The sequence below is a fragment of the Impatiens glandulifera genome, chromosome 1 (assembly GCF_907164915.1).
Source record: "Impatiens glandulifera chromosome 1, dImpGla2.1, whole genome shotgun sequence".
NCBI lineage: Eukaryota > Viridiplantae > Streptophyta > Magnoliopsida > Ericales > Balsaminaceae > Impatiens > Impatiens glandulifera.
The window spans coordinates 153,441,360-153,460,907 of record NC_061862.1 but is presented as its reverse complement, the minus strand read 5'-3'; the positions used below and the strand labels follow the sequence as shown (position 1 = coordinate 153,460,907).

At 33.3% G+C, this 19,548-nt stretch overlaps 1 protein-coding gene across 1 annotated transcript; it reads left to right on the top strand.

Annotated features, from left to right (window-relative positions):
• The first annotated feature begins 5,406 nt into the window (after positions 1-5,406).
• LOC124911767 (subtilisin-like protease SBT4.3) lies at positions 5,407-19,269 on the top strand. Its single transcript, XM_047452284.1, has 7 exons — positions 5,407-5,497; positions 5,621-5,867; positions 5,960-6,452; positions 6,686-6,780; positions 6,922-7,261; positions 7,419-7,623; positions 19,082-19,269. The coding sequence occupies exons 1-7, from the start codon at positions 5,407-5,409 to the stop codon at positions 19,267-19,269; spliced, it is 1,659 nt and encodes a 552-aa protein (XP_047308240.1).
• The last annotated feature ends 279 nt before the right edge of the window (positions 19,270-19,548 follow it).

The window sequence follows — 19,548 nt, the reverse complement described above, 5'->3', positions numbered from 1 at the left end:
GTTTTGACATTGGGTTATTTATTTTGATTTTATTTATTTAAATTTAAATCAAAATTATTATTTTAAATTCATAAATTTGGTATGTAAATTTTGAGTGCTTATAGAGTGTCCCTCTTGAATCAAATTTGAATATAATAAACTAGTTTTGAAAACGCTGATTTGAGTATGACATTTAATACTAAGTTTATCTTATCTAATTTATACTGAGGGTGTTTAGAAAGATAGAACATGTAGCTAACGTTGGAGTAACATGGTGATGTCGTGTATACCATTCGTCGAGGTGTTTCCAAGCGTTTCTTAAGGATCTTTCCTTGGTGACTATTCTAATAAGGATAGCTCTTGTAAATCTTGTCTTACATAACTTAATAAAGTATCTGTAAAATTCATGGGATAATGATAAAGAGATAATCATAGATATTGAAAAATTAACTCATATTTATCATATTTAGCATGAATATCAACAAATTATTCAAGATATTCATATATAAATGGCTAATAGTTAATATCAATATACACGAAGGGAACATGAAAGTTGTAGCAACTTTCATGTCAATTACTAGCAAGTAACACTTAGGGTGATCATATATGTATATGATCGTAGGGCGCCTATTCACAGATAGGTATTAGTGAAAGTCCACGAGCTTGTCAGGGCTTACTAACAAGTAATGCACATGGTGATCATGTATAAATGATCGTGGTACCATCAACAAGTATGTTTATTGTGGGAGTCAACAAACTTGCCACATAAATTTTTAATACGTAAGGTTGAAGACGATCATATATATATGATCATGGTACTATTAAAAAATAATTTTTTTTGTTTGTGAATTGAAAGGAATAACTATTGAAAAATAGGATTTTTGTCTTGGAGTATCTATCGAGAGATAACGTTTTTGCAGGATTATGTACGAATGATCTCTGGGCTTCTTCATGAACAAGGTTTGGATACCTATCGAGAGATAGGGTTTTGGAAAGATCATGTACAAATGATTGTTGTGCTTGTTCACAAATAAGGCATGGGTACATATTGAGAGATAGGGTTTTGTTTTGAGTACCTATCGAGGGATGGGGCTTTGCATTTTGTGAAATGGAGATATACTTATTCAAAAATAGGATTTTTGATTTATGTACATATCGAGAGATAGGGTTTTGGTAGGATCATGTACGAATGATCGCTATGCTTGTTGATAGACAAGGCATGAGTACCTATCGAGAGACATGCCTTTGTTTACCTATTCGAGAGATATGGTTTTGTGTTGAGAACCTATCGAGCGATAGGGTTTTGTTGGAGTACCTATCAAGAGATATGTTATTGTTACATATTAGAACGATATGGTTTTTATTACCTATCGAGAGATAGAATTTTTTTGGATTGAATCATGTACGAATGATCTTTGTACTTACCGATGGGTAAGGATTTGTTTTGAGATATAGGGCCACACATGGTGTTTTGAGAGGGGATACCTATGGAGATATAGAGTTTTGATTACATATTCGAGTGATAGGATTTGGTGGATCATGTACATATGTTCGCGAATGTTTATCGACGGACAAGGTTTGTATACTTATCAAGAGATAGGATTTTATAATCTATCGTGGCATAGAGTTTTTTATTATCTATTCGAGCAATAGGGTTTGGATACCTATTGGGAGATAGAGTTTGGATACATATTCGAGAGATAAGGTTTGGATACCTATTCGAGAGATAAGATTTGGATACCTATAAGAGATAAGGTTTTAACATAATCGTATATAAACGATATCTCGGCCTATCAACAAATAGAGTTTTTGGCGGAATCATATGTAAAACGATTGGTGCACCTATCAACATATAGAGTTTTGACTGGATCATAAACGTATGATCTCGGGTCTTTGTCGACAAATAAGATTGTTAAGAGATCGCCTATAAATGATCTCTGTGTTTGTCAATAAATAAGGTTTGTAAACAGAATCGTATATAAATGTTGTCTCATACTTATTGATAGATAGGGTTTTGGGCGGACTCGTACATAAATGACGTCTTGACCTATCGACAAATAGGGTTTTCAGACGGAATCATGTACGAACTTAAAGCCACAAATAGCCACAAAGTTTATGCCGTCTAACTTTGGCCTATCGATAAACGGTTCGAGAAATATATTCTTATAAAACTAGATAATGTTTGCGTAAATAGATGGCTCACTCTCATGAGTAACCCCAAGAACCGAGATAGAATTAATCGTTATTTCTAGCCCGTGCAATTGAAACACTATGAAAAAATTGTGTTCTTAACACTGTATCTTAACCATGTAGCCCTACTATGTTGGCGAGCCCCGATTTCCTCTTCCTTGTATAGAAATAACAACTCACTAATCAAATGAATACGAGAGTTAATTTCAGAATCCAACAACTCACGCACCTCTTCAGCCCCATGAATAACTTTTATCTTATAGCTATAGTATCTAACTTAGATCGAAAGCAATCACGGTCCCCTACAAACCAACTTTTAAGCAGCTTTCGAAGATCTTTGAATTTAACAAAAATCTTGAAAGAATGTGACCCACATATCACTTGGTTCTCTCACCAAGTTTGCACCATCGGAAGAAAATCTAGTCTGATCAATCATTTATTCTAAAATCTAAATGGACGACAAACCCTCAAAATTAACATACGCTCAATTAAGATTGGTCGATGATCGGAGCAGCTCCAAGGAAGAACTTTCTGGAAGACATTAGCTACCCCACAAAAAATTGAATCCCTTACTAGAAACATGTCTAAACGAGACAGAACAAGTCTGCCGTGACTGTCACCTCTCCTAAAAGTATATTGACATCCTTTTAATGGTACATCAATAAGTTCGAGAATCTGAATGGTTGTAGAGAACTCACGCATACTGCTCGTGAGTCTTCTCGCACATTTTTTCCAGAAGAGGATCTAACCTCATTCATGTCGCTCGCTGACACAATAGGAAGATTCCATAAACTAGCAACACTAGCCAACTCAAAAAAAAACTTCGTCTTTAGTTGTGGAAGGACAAGTCCATAAACAGCCAATATAACCCACCTAAAATTATCCCCACGATTTTTCAATTGAACATTCATATAAAATCTTCCAATACTAACTTCCATGTTTTCGAACATGTCATCTTTCCATGCCACTAAAATCCCACTTGAGGCTCCCACGGAATCAAAAGATTCTCATCCATAAAGTCGCCAATTACAAATATCCCTAACAACTCATTGATCCATACGCTGCGACTTCGTCTCACTAAAACAATAAATACCTTAACCGAGAGTACCCAATAGAGACTTAAGTACCATACGATTATTAGTAATCATTGATCCCACAGATGTTCCATGCAATAATATTTCCAATCATTAGGTAAAATGATTATTGTATACCTTACTCGGCTTCGAACTCATTTCTTAGTCTTTAAATAACCGACAGGGAGTGCAAACTCTCATTTCTCTATGTCGATACGGAAGTGGAGGAATTCCATTAACTTTCCGTCTACACCTCTGTTTCGGCTTCAAGAACTGTTGCCTCGTGGATAAGGGATATATTTTCATTTAAATACATAGTATGAGTTGAGAAACTTTATATCCTTGACCATCTGTGTGTACATGATTGTTGTTTTAGAAAAAGTATGTTACCTCATAACCCCCGAGTATGCTGTTGCTACAAGTTTCTCTCCTCCTGTTCAGCTGCTATCTTGGACTCGCTCTAATATAAGGTCATGTATTTGTTTCAATATTAATTAATATATATATATATATATATTAATTAATATGAGTGGAATTCAGTCTACACTATTTTTTATTAACTATTAAAATTTTACATATTATTTTTTTTAATAAACTGTAAATATAAGTTGTCTAATTATTAGTAAAAAAATTCTATATACCAACAAGGCCTGTTCGTATATGAGTTGTATATGATTTTGAGGAGGTATTAATATTTTTGAGTAAAAAAGTTTAAAGAATATTAATATATAATGATATAAAATAAAATAATAGTTTAAAATAAAGAATAATTTAATTAATGAATTGAGTATTGTCATTAAGAAGAGAGTGATTAAAAATATGTTTTTTAAATTTAGATTATTCAAATAACTCTAAACCGATCCAAGCCCAAGAAAGTTAAGCAGTAGAAATTTAGTTATCAATTGCACCTCAATAAATTACTGGTTTTGTCGTAGTTAATTCATCTGTCTCACAATGTGTTTATGGTGAACATTGTGATATAAAATGATAAAAAAAAAATAGTTTTAATATGTTGTTTCCTATTATTTCATACTCTTGGTAAACTTATATATGTTAGTGAATCTTAAAAAACTATTTGGTAAGACTGAATGACTGATAAATGAATAAAAGTATATATTTAGATTTTGTGACAGTAGACCTCCTTCTCCACTATATCTTTAAATAAAGTAAGGGCACTATATATAAGGTGCATTATTAATATAAAAACAGTTTTAAATATTAGATTATTATTAAACATTTCTAAATATGTATGATATTATTTTAATTCATAATCTTGATATTATTTGTGAAAATCTCACTACTAATAATTAACTGCAATATTTTTATTTGAAAGAAAGAAAATTTGTAATATTTATTACTCTTAAAGCCTTAAACTATATGCATATATAAATAACATAAGGAAATCATAGGTAATTTCTGCATTAATTATTAATTAGTTACCTTAAAACTATTATTTTGATTATTTAAATAGATCAACAATGAACAAATCATGATACTTTATTCTAAGAGGGGCAAGGGAAGTATACTATGACAAAATCTGATTGTGTGCATTCGTCTTGCATTCTCTTTGTATTTTTTATTTCATCAATTATTTCTCTATCTTATGATGTAACAGGTGAAGAATTAGAAAGAAAGGTAAGCACAATTTTTTTGATTTAATTTGTTAAGATGTTTTATTTAGTTTTTTTTTCTTTGAATAAGTGCTCTTCACCCTATAGAATATTAATCAAAAGTTTACCCTTTAAAAAAGAGAGTAAAGATTTAAAGGGAATATTTGTAGTTTGATTTGATTAATTACATTATGTTAAATTATTTAATTAATCTAGAATTTTTTTTGTCATTATTTGTAGGTATATATAATTTACATGGGAAACCTTCCCGATGGAGAATATTTAGCTCGATCACACCATCTTAATTTACTACAAACTCTTGGTCATATCAATTGGTATATAATTATTTTGTTTTTCATTTAAATTATTTAATTGGTGTATTTACATTTTGTTGTTCTAACATAAGTATGATCACAAGATAGTGATGATCAAAAAAGATTTTTATTTTATTTTTTCAATATTTAATAATTTTCTATGTTAAAAAAATATAAAGAACAAAAAAGAGATAGAAAAGTTAATATTATTAGATAATATTTTTATTTATATTTGACAGGATGGCAGAAAAGATATTGTTGAGAAGTTATACAAGAAGTTTTAATGGATTCGCGGCTAATCTTATCCCATATGAAGCCTCAAAGTTGAAAAGTAAATATCTTATCATTTGTGTTTTTTTTTTGAAAAATATAAAATATACAATAATCCTTACAATATACCCATGTATTTCTCCCTTTACATGAAAGGTGTACCTTTTTTATATATTGCATGCAGACATGAAAGGAGTTGTCTTAGTTTTCGAAAGTCAAAAACTCAAAATTCAGACAACGAGATCTTGGGACTACATTGGATTATCCTTAGATGTTAGCCGAAATCTAACGATGGAGAGTGATATTATAATTGGCCACATGGACACGGGTGTAAAACCTAATAGTGACAGTTTATCTGACCATGGCTTAGGAAATGTTCCTAAGAAATGGAAAGGTGTTTGTAATGGTGGCAAAAACTTCACTTGTAACAAGTAATTGTGATTTTCCTATATATTCATTATATATATTGTCTATCATTTGTGCTAAATTAGTCTATATATTATTTAATCATCATGTGATATAGAAAGTTGATTGGGGCGAGGTACTACATAGGAGACTCAGCAATAGATAATTCAGTAGTATCTCATGGAACTCACACAGCCTCCACAGCGGTTGGAAGAGTTGTAAAAAACGCAAACTTTTTTGGCATAGGAAACGGGACCGCTAGAGGAGGCGTCCCATCAGCGAGGATAGCTAATTATAAAGTTTGTGATATGGAATGCGATGATAAAGATATATTGGCTGCCTTTGATGATGCCATTGCCGACAATGTTGATATTATCAACGTCTCAATTGGACCTGAAATGCCAGTTAACATCAGCCAAGATACTATTGCCATTGGATCATTTCATGCAATGAAGAATGATATTTTAACTGTACAAGCAGCGGGAAACACATACAATAACATGTTAAAAACAGTTGTAAGCACTGTACCATGGATATTCTCAGTGGGTGGCAGTAATATAGACAGAAACATAATCAATAAGCTTGTTCTTAAAAATGGACCTACACTCATTGTAAGTAAATTACTTTTATTTGCTCCTAATTAACTCATTCATAAAAGAAATTCAAAATAACTTACCACATGAATAAAATTGTATGTATTTTTAGCATAATATTTGATGTTTCCTTTGAAGTTGTCCTAAATGAATTTGTTTTTTCTAAAGAAAGTTATAACCTGTAAAATTCTATAAATGCATTAGAAAGAAAAATTTGTGTGTATAACTAATATCTTGTCGTTGTTGATTAGAGTAATATTATAAATCCTTTCACTAGTGGCAAGCACAACAAGAAACTGGTATATGGAAGAGAGATCACCAATCATTGTAACGAATCAAGTGCAATGTAAAGTTTTCTTTTCGTTTCTCATATACAAAACAACTCAAAGACAATCTTGTCATTTTAATTCTTGCACAATAACTTAGTGAGTAAATCCATTTATTTTTGTAGTTTCTCTTACATTTCTCTTTCGTATTTGGTTTGCAGGCGATGTATGAATAGCTGTATAGACCCTAATTTGGTGAAAGGAAAGATCATAGTATGCAATGTTGATGATTTCGAGCTATCAGCACGTGAAACGATTTTGAATGCAAGTGGTCTTATTATGCGAAAGTCTAACAAATATTATAAAGATATATCTAAAATCGTACTTTTACCTACTGTGCATTTGAGTGACCATGATTTTCATTATATTGAATATTACCTCAAGTCTAAATCATTTCCTTCCGCACGCATACTAAAGAGTAAGACTACTCACAATAATGGTCATGTTTTAGGTTCTTTTTCAAGCATGGGGCCTAATACGAAATTGCCAGAAATTTTAAAGGTATATATTTATATACACAAATTTTATATTAAAAGACATTGTGTAGTCATTTTTTAGTTCTTTCTAGTTACTTAGTTTATGATTTAAGATTTATTTTGTTTAGCTCTTAGTCTAACTAATATTATGTTCTTATATATTACTTTGATATATATGATAGCCAGATATAACTGCACCTGGCTTAAATATACTAGCAGAAGGTCCTTCAGACACAATTGCCTTTATAGACATACCAGGTGCAAAGTATAACTTTCGTTTTGGAACATCTATGGCGTGTCCTCATGTTACCGGTGTGGTTGCTTATGTGAAATCAAAACATCCAGATTGGTCTATTTCAGCTATCAAATCATCTCTTATGACTACAGGTAAACGGGTAACAAGTTGACTAGCTAAATTATTGTGCGACAAAAGATAAAAACGATTCATGATTAATCGTATATTTTTTGGATTGTTTTGTATGTAGCTCGAACCATGAATACAAAATACAATAAAAATGTTGTATTTGGTCATGGAGCAGGATTTATTGATCCAATAAAAGCAACACATCCTGGGCTCGTGTATGAGACATTTTTAGACGAATATATGGATATGTTTTGCAATCTAGGATTAGAAGGAGTCAAGTTGAGAGAGATGTTAGGAACAAAAGAGAAGTGTCCAAAAGGAATTAAAATGTCAACAAAGGATCTCAATTATCCAACAATGACAACCCCGGTCCACACCAACTCGTCCTTCAATATTCAATTCTCAAGAGTTGTTACAAATGTTGGACATGCAAACTCAATTTATCACGCACGTGTAAGTACTGGAGATAACACAATATACGTCAACGTAGAGCCAAACGTCCTCTCTTTTGTTAGTCTTAAGGAGAGAAAAAAATTTGTGGTGACAGTTACCGGACATTGGCTAAATCAAGATCATGTTTCTTGTTCCTTAGATTGGTTTGATGGTATTCATACAGTCAAAAGTCCAATTCTTTTATATCGATCATCTATTATATGATTAGTAATAGTTGATTTTATTACTTGTATAACTTTTCTTACTAATTAATAAAAGATTTATGGGTAAAGTTTGTACAGTTATTAATGAAATAATTAATTAAGTTATGCATTTACTATGTATGCATGTTATTATCAAAGATAGAAAAACAAAATAATAAGCATTAAAATTGAAAGGCTAGCTAGAAAGTAACAAAATAGTATTATTATCTTATCAAAGGAAAGGAAAGAAAAACAAATTTACAAAATAATGCATCGAATGAATTGTAGTAAAGGATAAAAAGAGTAATATCTAGCTACTCATTTTAATCTGTGGGTCTGCAAATTAATACTTTTAAAACTTTCATCCATCTCAATTACAAGTAAAAAACAGTGCAATAGCGACATTGAATACTTTCGCTATTGATCAATACACCGTTGCTGAATGTTAACAACAAAAATGGTCGTGCCTGTCCCAACCGTCGCTATTGGTTGTGTGGCTAAAAAGCGGTTACAGGAACAAGTACTATCGCTATTTTGTGGCTACAGTAATAAATTACCGTAGCTAAAAGGTAACTACACTAGCTACATAATAATGTTCAAACATTATTATGATTATATTTACTGTAGAAAGGTACAAGTTTTGCTACAATTATTGAGTAAAATATTTTGAACGAGATACCATGTGACTTTGAAACAATCAAGATGTCTTAAAGGCTACCTAGCGTGGACGGTGGATTGAACCATGTGTCCTGCTTGGTGTAAAAAGAAAGTTAACATCCAGACATATCCATTAGTTCTGATTGTCATCAATTTAACTACTGGAGAGAAGATCTCATATTGTAGTCAATACCTTCTTTTTGTTGAAATTTTTTCACAACCAATCTTGCCTTGTACCTCATGGTTTTATCATGTTCTTCTTTAATCCTGAAGATCCATTTATTGTGAAGTGCTTTCTTTCCTTTTGGTAGCTCAGTGAGCTCCCAAGTTTGATTCAACGTCAAAGAGTCCATCTCATCTTTCATTGCAGACTCCCACTTAACTGATTCATCAGATTGTATTGCTTCCTCATAGCATTCAGGTTCACCTCTATCTGTCAACAAGATATAGTTCAGAGATGGAGACCACCTCTCAACTGATTTTCGATTCCTTGACGATTTTCTCAACTGTATAACCGGTGTTTGCTGATTTACCTCTGAGGTCACGTTCCCAAAAATTTCATCTTCAACAACACATTGTTCTTCTTCGACAGCCCGTATATATTCAGCTGAATTTTTTTTCAAATCGACTGTACTAGTCTCTTCCAACTTGGAATCATCATCTGATGTTTTCCCAACACAATCTTTGTAGAGAACATGTTCATTGAAGATAACATTTCTTCTACGAATGATCTTCCGAATTTGATTATCCCAGAAACGATAACCAAACTCAATATCACCATAACCAATAAAAAACATTTATTAGACTTTGGATCAAGCTTGCTCCTATCACATTCATTAATATGAACATATGATAAATACCAAACACTTTCAAATAAGAAAGGCTTACCTTTTTATTTCTCCAGGATTTTCAGGAATTCTGAATTCAAGAGGAACAGAGGGTCCCCTATTTATCAAGTAGGCATTAGTATTTATAGCTTCTGCCTAGAAGGTTTTAGGAAGCCCTGCATGCAATCTCATGCTTCTAACACGCTCGTTCAATGTTCGATTCATTCGTTCAGCTACTCTATTCTCTCGAGGCGTTCGGGGAATAATCTTCACCATACTGATCTCATTCACAACACAATACTCTTTGAAATCTGAATTGATATATTCACCTCCGTTGTCGGATCTCAAGCACTTAACTTTCTGATTTGTTTCATTTTCAACCAAAGTCTTCCATTTCTTGAAAATAGAAAATACTTCAGACTTTTGCTTCATAAAATATACACATACCTTTCTTGTCGAATCATTTATAAATGTCACGTAATATTGTAATCCGCCAATAGAAGAAATAGGTGTAGGCTCCCACACATCAATAAGGATGACAAAGGGTACCCTACCCGACGGGTAGTGAAGTACTCATCCCCGACCCCGAACCCGACGGGTATCTCTACTTCTATACCCATCCCCGATTCGTCGGGTACCCGATCCCCGACGGGTACCCCATTACCCGATTAAATTACTTATAAGATTATAAAGATTGAAGAAAAAGAAACACAACTTTAATAAATAATTTTAACATTAGTAATATTGAAAGATTAAAAATAAAATAAAACAATTACTTACCTACTTCATAATTTTTGTAAATCTTGAAGAAGATAAACTAGAGTGGAGAAAAAGTAGAATGAACATTAAAAAAAAATTAAAGATTGAATATGAAGAATTATGAGAGAGAGTAATATTTTGTTATTAAAATAAAATTGAAGTTATGTAGAGAAATATTTTTTTGGAAATATAAAATAATTAAAGTTGTAGTGTAGTGTATTTATGACTATGTTTGGAGTGAAGTGTGGATAAAATCAAATTAAATGATGTATATTTATAATACATTTGCAATGATGAAGTATTTTTGAAAAGTCACACATTAAACTTTAATAAAAAAAATCAATAATATTAATATAGTCGGGTATCGGGTTTGGGTTTCGCAAACTCCCCATCCTCGACCCCGTACCCGACCGGGTACCTTCTCCCTCTCCCCATGCCCGACCCCAAACCCAATTTAAAATACCCAAATTCGACTATCGGGTACCCACGGGTATCGGGCATACTAGTACCCATTGACATGTCTACACATCAGTGTGTACCAACTCTAGCCTTTCTTTCTTGAGTTCCTTCCCAATCTTTAAGAAATTCACCCGTATTTATTTCCCAAGAATGCAATTTTCACATAACTGATGTTCAACAGACTTCAGTTCTGGAATCTGTCCATTTTTCAAAAGAATTTTCATCCCTTTTTCGCTCATATGGCCTAACCTGCAATGCCACAGCTCACTGTTCTTTGAGTCATCAACTACAGCAGAAACTGTTTCTCTTCAAGTTGAAGTCGTGTATAACGTTCTAGTTTTGTGACCTCGAGCAACAACTATTGCTCTTTTAGTCACCTTCCATGCACCATTTCCACAACTGAAATTGTGACATTCTTCATCAAGTTGTGTAACAGAAATCAGATTGCGCATTAAACCTGGAATGTGTCTTACCTTATTAATCTTCCAAACAGAACCATTTTCCATCTTCAATTTGATGTCCCCCATGCCAACAATATCCAGTGGCTCACCATCTATGAGATAAACTTTCCCACAGTTTCCAGCCACATAATTCTCCATTAATTCTTTGTGGGCAGTGGTGTGGAAAGAAGCTCCCGAGTTCAAAACCCATGAATTTATCGGGCTATCAACACACATAAGTAATGCATTAGTGACAGTTTCTGTAACAATGTTGGCTGCATCATTTTTATCATCACTGTTTCTCTTCGGTGCTTTGTAGTTCCTCTTCAAATGACCTTGTTTACCACAATTCCAACACTCAAATGTCCGCCCAGACTTGGACTGACTCCTCTTGCTCCTCGACATAGATCTGTTCTTACCTCGGTTGAAATTTTTATCATTACCTATGCCCCTGTTTTCCACATTTAGAGCAGAACCTTTGAACGTTTCACCAGAATTAATTTTACGAACCTCTTCAGCAAAAATACGATCTCTAATTTCAACAAATTTCAGTTTAGCATTTTCAACTGAATTACTAATTGTTGCCCTCATAGGTTCCCAGCTATTTGGTAGAGATGCTAACAAAATCAGGGCACTAACTTCATCCCAAAATCAATCTCAACAGATAGCAATTGATTCACAATTGTATTGAATTCATTCAAATGAGTAGTGACAGAAGTACCATCAACCATTCTTAATTAAAAAGTTTTTTCATTAAGTATACATTGTTGTTAGCAGATGGTTTCTCATACATATCAGAAAGAGTTTTCATCAGACCTATGGTGGTCTTCTCCTTTGCTACATTGTGAGCAACCGTCTTGGCTAGCGTCAATCGGGCAACTCCCAAAACCTGTCTATCAAGGAGTTTCCATTCAGCTTCATTCATCTTCTATGGTTTCTCACTCAAAGGAATGAAGCTTCTTTCCATAGAGATAATCTTCAATCTGCATTCTCCAGAAGTCATAATCTGTCTCATCGAATCTTCCAATCCCATGTCCTATACTGTTCTCATTTGCCATTGTTTCCAATGCTCAGATCTAGCATAGCTGTTCTAATACCAGTTGTTAGGATTTGTATCTCCCAAATCCGACCAGCTTGAAACAATCTGTAAAATTGCAAGAAAGAAGAACACAAGAAGACACAGATTTATAGTGGTTCACTCAAATTGAGCTACATCCATTTCAGCCACCACCCGATTTCACTATGAAGAAGAAGAAGGATTACAAAGTTTTTTGTCTCACATTTTATCTTTCTAGAATTCTGTCTTTACAATGTAAACTCTTAATAATCACATATTTATAAGTCTGATAATTAATAATGTAGAGTTTATTATAAGTGTAGGCTCTATAACTCAATATATATATATATATATATATTAAATGATTAATTAACTTAAGATTATATAATTTAATAATTAAAAATAAGATTTTGTCTAAAACTTCATCTTCCTCTCCACTATTTACATTATTGAGGTAAGAAAAAGAGAAAAAAAAGTGGTGAATGTACATACGTCTCTTTCTTCTAAAGCGTGAAAAATATTTAAATGATATATTTAAAAAAAGATATTGAAGGTCTTACTAGAAGAGTGAATAATTTTTTTTTAATGTTTTAGATTTTAGAGTTTGTTTGATTGTGTGTTATTTGAGATTTTTATTGAATTTATTTAAAACTTATAAGTTAGTTTAAGGAGAGAAAGAACCACCAAAATCAATTATATAAATACTCAAAGTATGAAAATAAATAATTTTTAAAAATTTTTTAAATCAAATTTATGTAAAAATTTGATTAAAAACTCATTTTAATATTGAGAAATGAATTATGAAGAAAAAAGAAAAAAAGTAAAAGTAAATTACGGTGGCCAACTTTTTTTGTTAGGTAGAGAGTTATTATACTTTTCCCCCTTTTTCTCTTTATAATTCATATTTTTTTTTTTTTTGTATGTTTATACATAAATAGCAAACCTGTAAGTGTAACATGTGATGTCCGGTCCTACTTACCTTATAAATATCATTTTTGACATAAATTTTAATCGTTTTAAAATTATTTTAATCTTCATATTCAACTCATATGACAAAAACAACTTGGAAAATCTAACTATAAAACTTAAGTATATATAGATGATTCTCATTGAAAGTTTTTAAATTTAAGTGGCCGGGTTAAGTGCACATTATATAAGTTAATTCAAAACATAAAATAGATTATTATTTTTAAATATTATTTATACAAAATTATTAATTAACCTTAAAAAACATATTTTAATAACAAAAAAAAAATATTTAGTTGCCATCTTTACCCTTCAATATTTACATTGTTAAAAGATAAAGAAAATGGTGTGAGTCTCTTAATTTGTCTGACATAAATTTATATGTTTTGTGAGTCTCATTGAATGTGGTACTATAAAGTGAAAGATTTTGTTTTATTTCTCAGTTTGTTTGAATATGGGTTAATTGAGATTTTTATTAGAAAAAAAATGTTTTATTTATTATTCACTACTTATAATTATCTATGAATGCACGACAATGTTCATTTTAATGAAATAGATCAATTATAATTTTGTCTAATAATTTAATATGACAGTAATTTAATTATTTAATTAAATTATTTAATTTCAAATAAAATTAGATAAGAAAAGAACTAAAGGTGGTTAGAGAAGAGCATCTAATTATTAATTTTTCTTTTATATGAAAATAGTATCATGGTCCCTGGCTAAGACAGTGCATTATTACTAGTACTTTTATATCAACATGTAATTCTAGTCTAGCACCTAGTCCTAGTTAATTAATTAAAACTAAAATTGAAATAGTAAAAGTTAACTATGTGAAATGTACCGCATGTTTGCCTATATATAATGCAAATGGTGTGTCTTGTACTCATATTCATACTCGAACTCGTACTCATTGAAAGAGAAATTCAAGAAAAGAAAATCAATCGATCGATCACATTTTCGATCATTTTGATCTATCATATATATAAATTTCTGTGTGAAGAAGGGGCGGGGAGAGAGATGGGTGGCATTGGCAATAAGGTGATGATATATTGTCTACTTGTATCTATGATCTTCTGCTTGCAGGTGGAGGTGGTGGAACCTGCCCGTACCATTGTCTTCCCTATGGACGCATGCACCGCAAATACATGCGCAGCAGCATGCCTTAAACGTTTCGGAGGAGGACTTAATTATCTGTCCTCCAAATGCATTCTCAACCGTCCCAGCTGCGCATGTACAATTAAGTCCAAGCACTAGATGACCGACGACGACGACGATGACCGACGACGACGACGACGACCCGACGACGATGACGACGACTTTTATTATTATTAATTATTATTATTTAGTTTTTGTTTGATGATAATCACTGGTGAAAAAGGGGTCAAAACCGAGAGTTAAAACTCTCGGTTTTGACCCTATAACTTTCGGTGAAGACACCTTACCGAAGGTTTTAGTTACCCTCGCCATCCCTCGGTATTGACTCTCTCGGGACTTTCATAAAGAGAAAAACCGAGAGTTATATGAAAACTTTCGGGTTTTTCTTTTTGCGGAAAACCGAGGGTTTTACAAAGACCTTTCGGTTTTTCTATTTGTGGAAAAACCGAGGGTTTTACAAAGACCTTTCGGTTTTCCTCTTTTTACAAATAACTTTCGGTTTTTCTCTGTGTGGAAAAACCGAGGGTTTTGCAAAGAACTTTTGGTTTTTCTCTATGTGGGAAAACCGAGAGTTATTTACAAAACTTTCGGTTTTCCTCTTCGGGTAAAAACCGAGAGTTTTCCAATAACTCTCGGTTTTCTCCTTTTCAAGAAAACCGAAAGTTATATGAAAACTCTCGGTTTTTACCCGAAGAGGAAAACCGAAAGTTTTGTAAATAACTCTCGGTTTTCCTCTTTTGGATAAAAACCGAGGGTTTGTCATATAACTCTCGGTTTTCTCTTTGGCTAAAAACCGAGAGTTTTCTAATATCTCTCGTTTTTTCCAAAAAGAGAAAAACCGAGAGATTTCAATATTACTTTCGGTTTTTTCCCCTCAATTTTTAAAAATGTGCGGATTATTTTGCTCGCAACCAAAACCTCTTCAGCCAAACCAATATATTAATGATAAAAGAAATGCAGCATACATTAAACGATCACATTAATTGATCACGAACATTACAAAATTCGAAACCAAACTAATATTCCGAACAATCTGTTATAAATTCAACCTATAATGAAAACATGTTTTGAATCAAACAACCTTAGCTTGTGGGGGGAGGAGGTGGTTGTTGCCTCATATATAATTCGATTTTCTCCATTCTTGCGTTCATCTCTAACTTCTCCCTCTCCATTTTTTCGGTAATCTCTAACTTCTCCCTCTCCATTCTTTCCACAATTTCTTTCTTTTCTGATTGCAATTCTTCCATTTTGCGCCTTCTTTCTTCATCTCTCTTCTCTAGTTCCTCCAGCTTGAGCTTCATTATTTGATTCTCTTCTAACAATCGCTCATTGTTTCGCTGTGAACTGTTTCCACTACGACGATCCTCACGAAAGTGTGTGGGCCGGACGCCTGATCCCATTCCGAACACTACCCCGTGTTTTTGTTGTCCGAACACCCTCTCCGTCAATTCAAAATCCGATATTCCCGGTTCGTTACTAACAACCTCTTCCATCTCAGCCTGCACAATTCAAATAAAATATCATTTCTATAATAAAAAACTAGGCATATTCAATTCACTTACAATTTTCTCTTGCACGTGTTCGTCCGGGACGGGTGTTGGGTTTTCTTGTGTCGGTTTTGGTGTACGGGTCCTCTTGAATACTTCAATTACAGACGGTGGTCGTCCCATTTCAATCGCCTGTTGAAATAAATGATTTATATAATTAATAACAATCTTTATATTAAGTTATTACAAATAATGTACTTACCAACTCGTCTTCAATTTGTGCAAACGGTCTACTTCCCGTTCGATGCGGGAATTTCAGATTCTTCCGGTTCTTCATATTTGTAGAACTGTGTCTCTGTATTTGAAATAACAAATGAAGTTAGATTATTTAATATCAACTTATATTTGAATTATGAAACCGTACCTTAAACGTTTCTGTGAAGAAATGGTTGCGACACACAAACTCCCAATCATCTCGATCGTAGTCCGGTGGAGGATTAGCCAGTACCGCCGCCTCGTCTCCGTTGTGGACGCGGATATAATTCTTGTTCAAATCCGACCGCCATCTATCCCATATCTGATTGGCGTGTCCCAACCCCGTCTTTCGAAAAGACTCAATGTCACCATTAGTCGCTTCGAACGGATCCTGAAAAAAATAATATCCAAATGTTAAAAATAATTATTTAATGATGTAATGTATAATCAAGTAATAATTATTAACCTTGATAGCAGTCCACAATGAATCCAATTGGTCTGCACTTAAAGCCTTCCACTTGAGAAGACGGTGTGAGACGGCTGCGGGGTCCCGGATTATCGACCCCACATGTCTAGACCACCGTGTCCTTCCCACGTCTGTACCGCCTGACCTCCCATCCTTCTCTCTAAACGTTAAAGGGATCCTCGTCCCCGCTAGCCTCTTAGACAGCGCAATATTCTTGTTCTTCCCTCGTCTCTTGCGGGCAGAAGATTCTTCAAAATTATCAAAATCTTAATTAAATATGTCAATCAATTGAAACACTAACTAATTTGTAAACGAAATACCTGTCGATGATGGGTCGGGAGTGGTCCCGTGCTCCTCCTCGTCATCCTGCTCCTCGATAGGCTCCTCAAGACCCTCGTCTTCAACCTCATCGCTAGGCAGGTTATCAGCGAATGTGCTCTTTATAAACTTGGAGGTCATCATCGTCTTCAGTCTCGTATGTTCGGGGAGGCGCAGTAGCTATCGGGACCACAGGAATCGGTGGTTGGTCTCTAGAAGACGATCCTCGTCGCTTTAACGACTCGGATTGGGCAAGTAGGTTTTGGTAACTCTTATCCAATTTCTTGGGTGTCTTCCTCATACTCTTCCAAGTTGTTTTAGGACCTTCAGACATTCTTAATTCACACCATTAATAAAAATGAGTGAATAATTGAAATAAAGTAGTAATAAAAATGAATATAAAGTTAAAAACATAATTAAATCTACCTAATTAATTAATCTGAACTATATGTTTGTAAACCGCGGTTTTATTTTTGTCACAATCTTCCAACCGGGTCGGGCTGACATATCAGGGGCGTAGAATACTTGTTTTGCTTGACTCGCCAATATATACGGATCTTGACTTTGGGTTTTCAAAATTCGGTTTACATTTACACTTACGAAGCCATATTTATCCACTTTCACTCCAATAAATTATAATTCAACACGTTAATTTCATACACATTTCAAACCTCATCTAACCTAATCTAACATAAATCAAACATATTACCTAATCTAACATACTTCAAATCAAACATAAATCTCGTCGACTTAAATCTAACATGAAAATCTAACATAAATCTAACATGAAACTAACCTAACCATATAATAAACCAACAAGAACTAACCTTGCACAAACAGAGCGACGAAGAAGAGCAGCGGATGTAGATCGACGGGCGGGCTGCGTGCGGCTGAAATTTCAACAATAACCAACATTAATATAACCAAATATTCAAACCAATAAATCTAACCAAATCAAACTCCAATCAAACTTTAATCTAACCAAAATTTTAACCTAAAATTCTAACCTAAACTTCAATCATATCTAACCTAAATCAAACATCAATTAAACAACAATCAAACCAAGAAACATTCAACATAACATATATCAAATCAATCCAAGAAAATAGTCAATCCAAAACCTAAACTAACCAAAATCAAACATACTTTCAACCTAATCTAACATTATCTAACAAAATCATACAACCAAACTCAATATAACCTAAAACCAAATCCAACAACCAATTCAATATAATTAATCCAAAAACAAAATTCAACAATCCAAAAACTAAATCCCAATCATACATATATCAAATTAAAAAACCTAAACTAATCACAATCATACATATATCAAACAAATAACCTAATATCAAACAAAAAACCTAAAATCAAACTACAAAATCATGAATCTAACTAAAATCAAACTAATATAACCTAAACTAACCAAAATCAACCAAATTTTCAACCCAATCAAACAAATATAACCTAAAATCAAACAAATAACCTAAAATCAAACAATTAACCTAATATCAAACAAAAAACCTAAAATCAAACTACAAAATCATGAATCTAACTAAAATCAAACTAATATAACCTAAACTAACCAAAATCAACCAAATTTTCAACCCAATCAAACAAATATAACCTAAAATCAAACAAATAACCTAAAATCAAACAATTAACCTAATATCAAACAAAAAACCTAAAATCAAACTACACAATCATGAATCTAACTAAAATCAAACTAATATAACCTAAACTAACCAAAATCAACCAAATTTTCAACCCAATCAAACAAATATAACCTAAAATCAAACAAATAACCTAAAATCAAACAAATAACCTAATATCAAACAAAAAACCTAAAATCAAACTACAAAATCATGAATCTAACTAAAATCAAACTAATATAACCTAAACTAACCAAAATCAACCTAATATAACCTAAAATGAAACAAATTTAACCTAAAATTAAGCAAATATAACTTAAACCTAAAAAATAAACTAACCTTTTGTAGGGCGGCAGCAGGCGGCGGTAGCAGGCGGCGGCAGCAGGCGGCGACTGTCTTCAATCGACGGGGGCAGTCTTCAATCACCGGCGTCGTCGATCCAAGCGTGGGCAGCGAACGGCGTCTTCGATCCGAGCGGAGGCAGCGACTTGGCGGCGGAAAGGGTTCTTCAACCTACGGCGGCGTCAATCGGATGAGGGCAGCGCGGCGGCGTCAATCGGAGGAGGGCAGCGCTGCTTCGTCTTCGATTGAAGGATGGAGGACGCGGCTGGGCAGAGGCGGCGTGGAAGAAGAGCGAACGGGAGAGAGAAATCGGGGAGAAAAAAAAACGGGGAAAAAGAAAGAAATGAAAAAAAGCGGGTTATGTTTTTTTAAAGGTCATTTCCGAGAGTTAATCATATAACTCTCGGTTTTTGACTATTAATTTCCGAGAGTTATATGATTACCTCTCGGTTTTGATCTTTTGATTAATTTCC

Coding starts and splice junctions, on each gene's coding strand:
- LOC124911767 (XM_047452284.1), top strand. CDS start 5,407: ATGGCAGAAAAGATATTGTTGAGAAGTTATACAAGAAGTTTTAATGGA. Junction 5,498..5,620: donor TGAAGCCTCAAAGTTGAAAA/GTAAATATCTTA, acceptor TATTGCATGCAG/ACATGAAAGGAGTTGTCTTA. Junction 7,262..7,418: donor AATTGCCAGAAATTTTAAAG/GTATATATTTAT, acceptor TATATATGATAG/CCAGATATAACTGCACCTGG.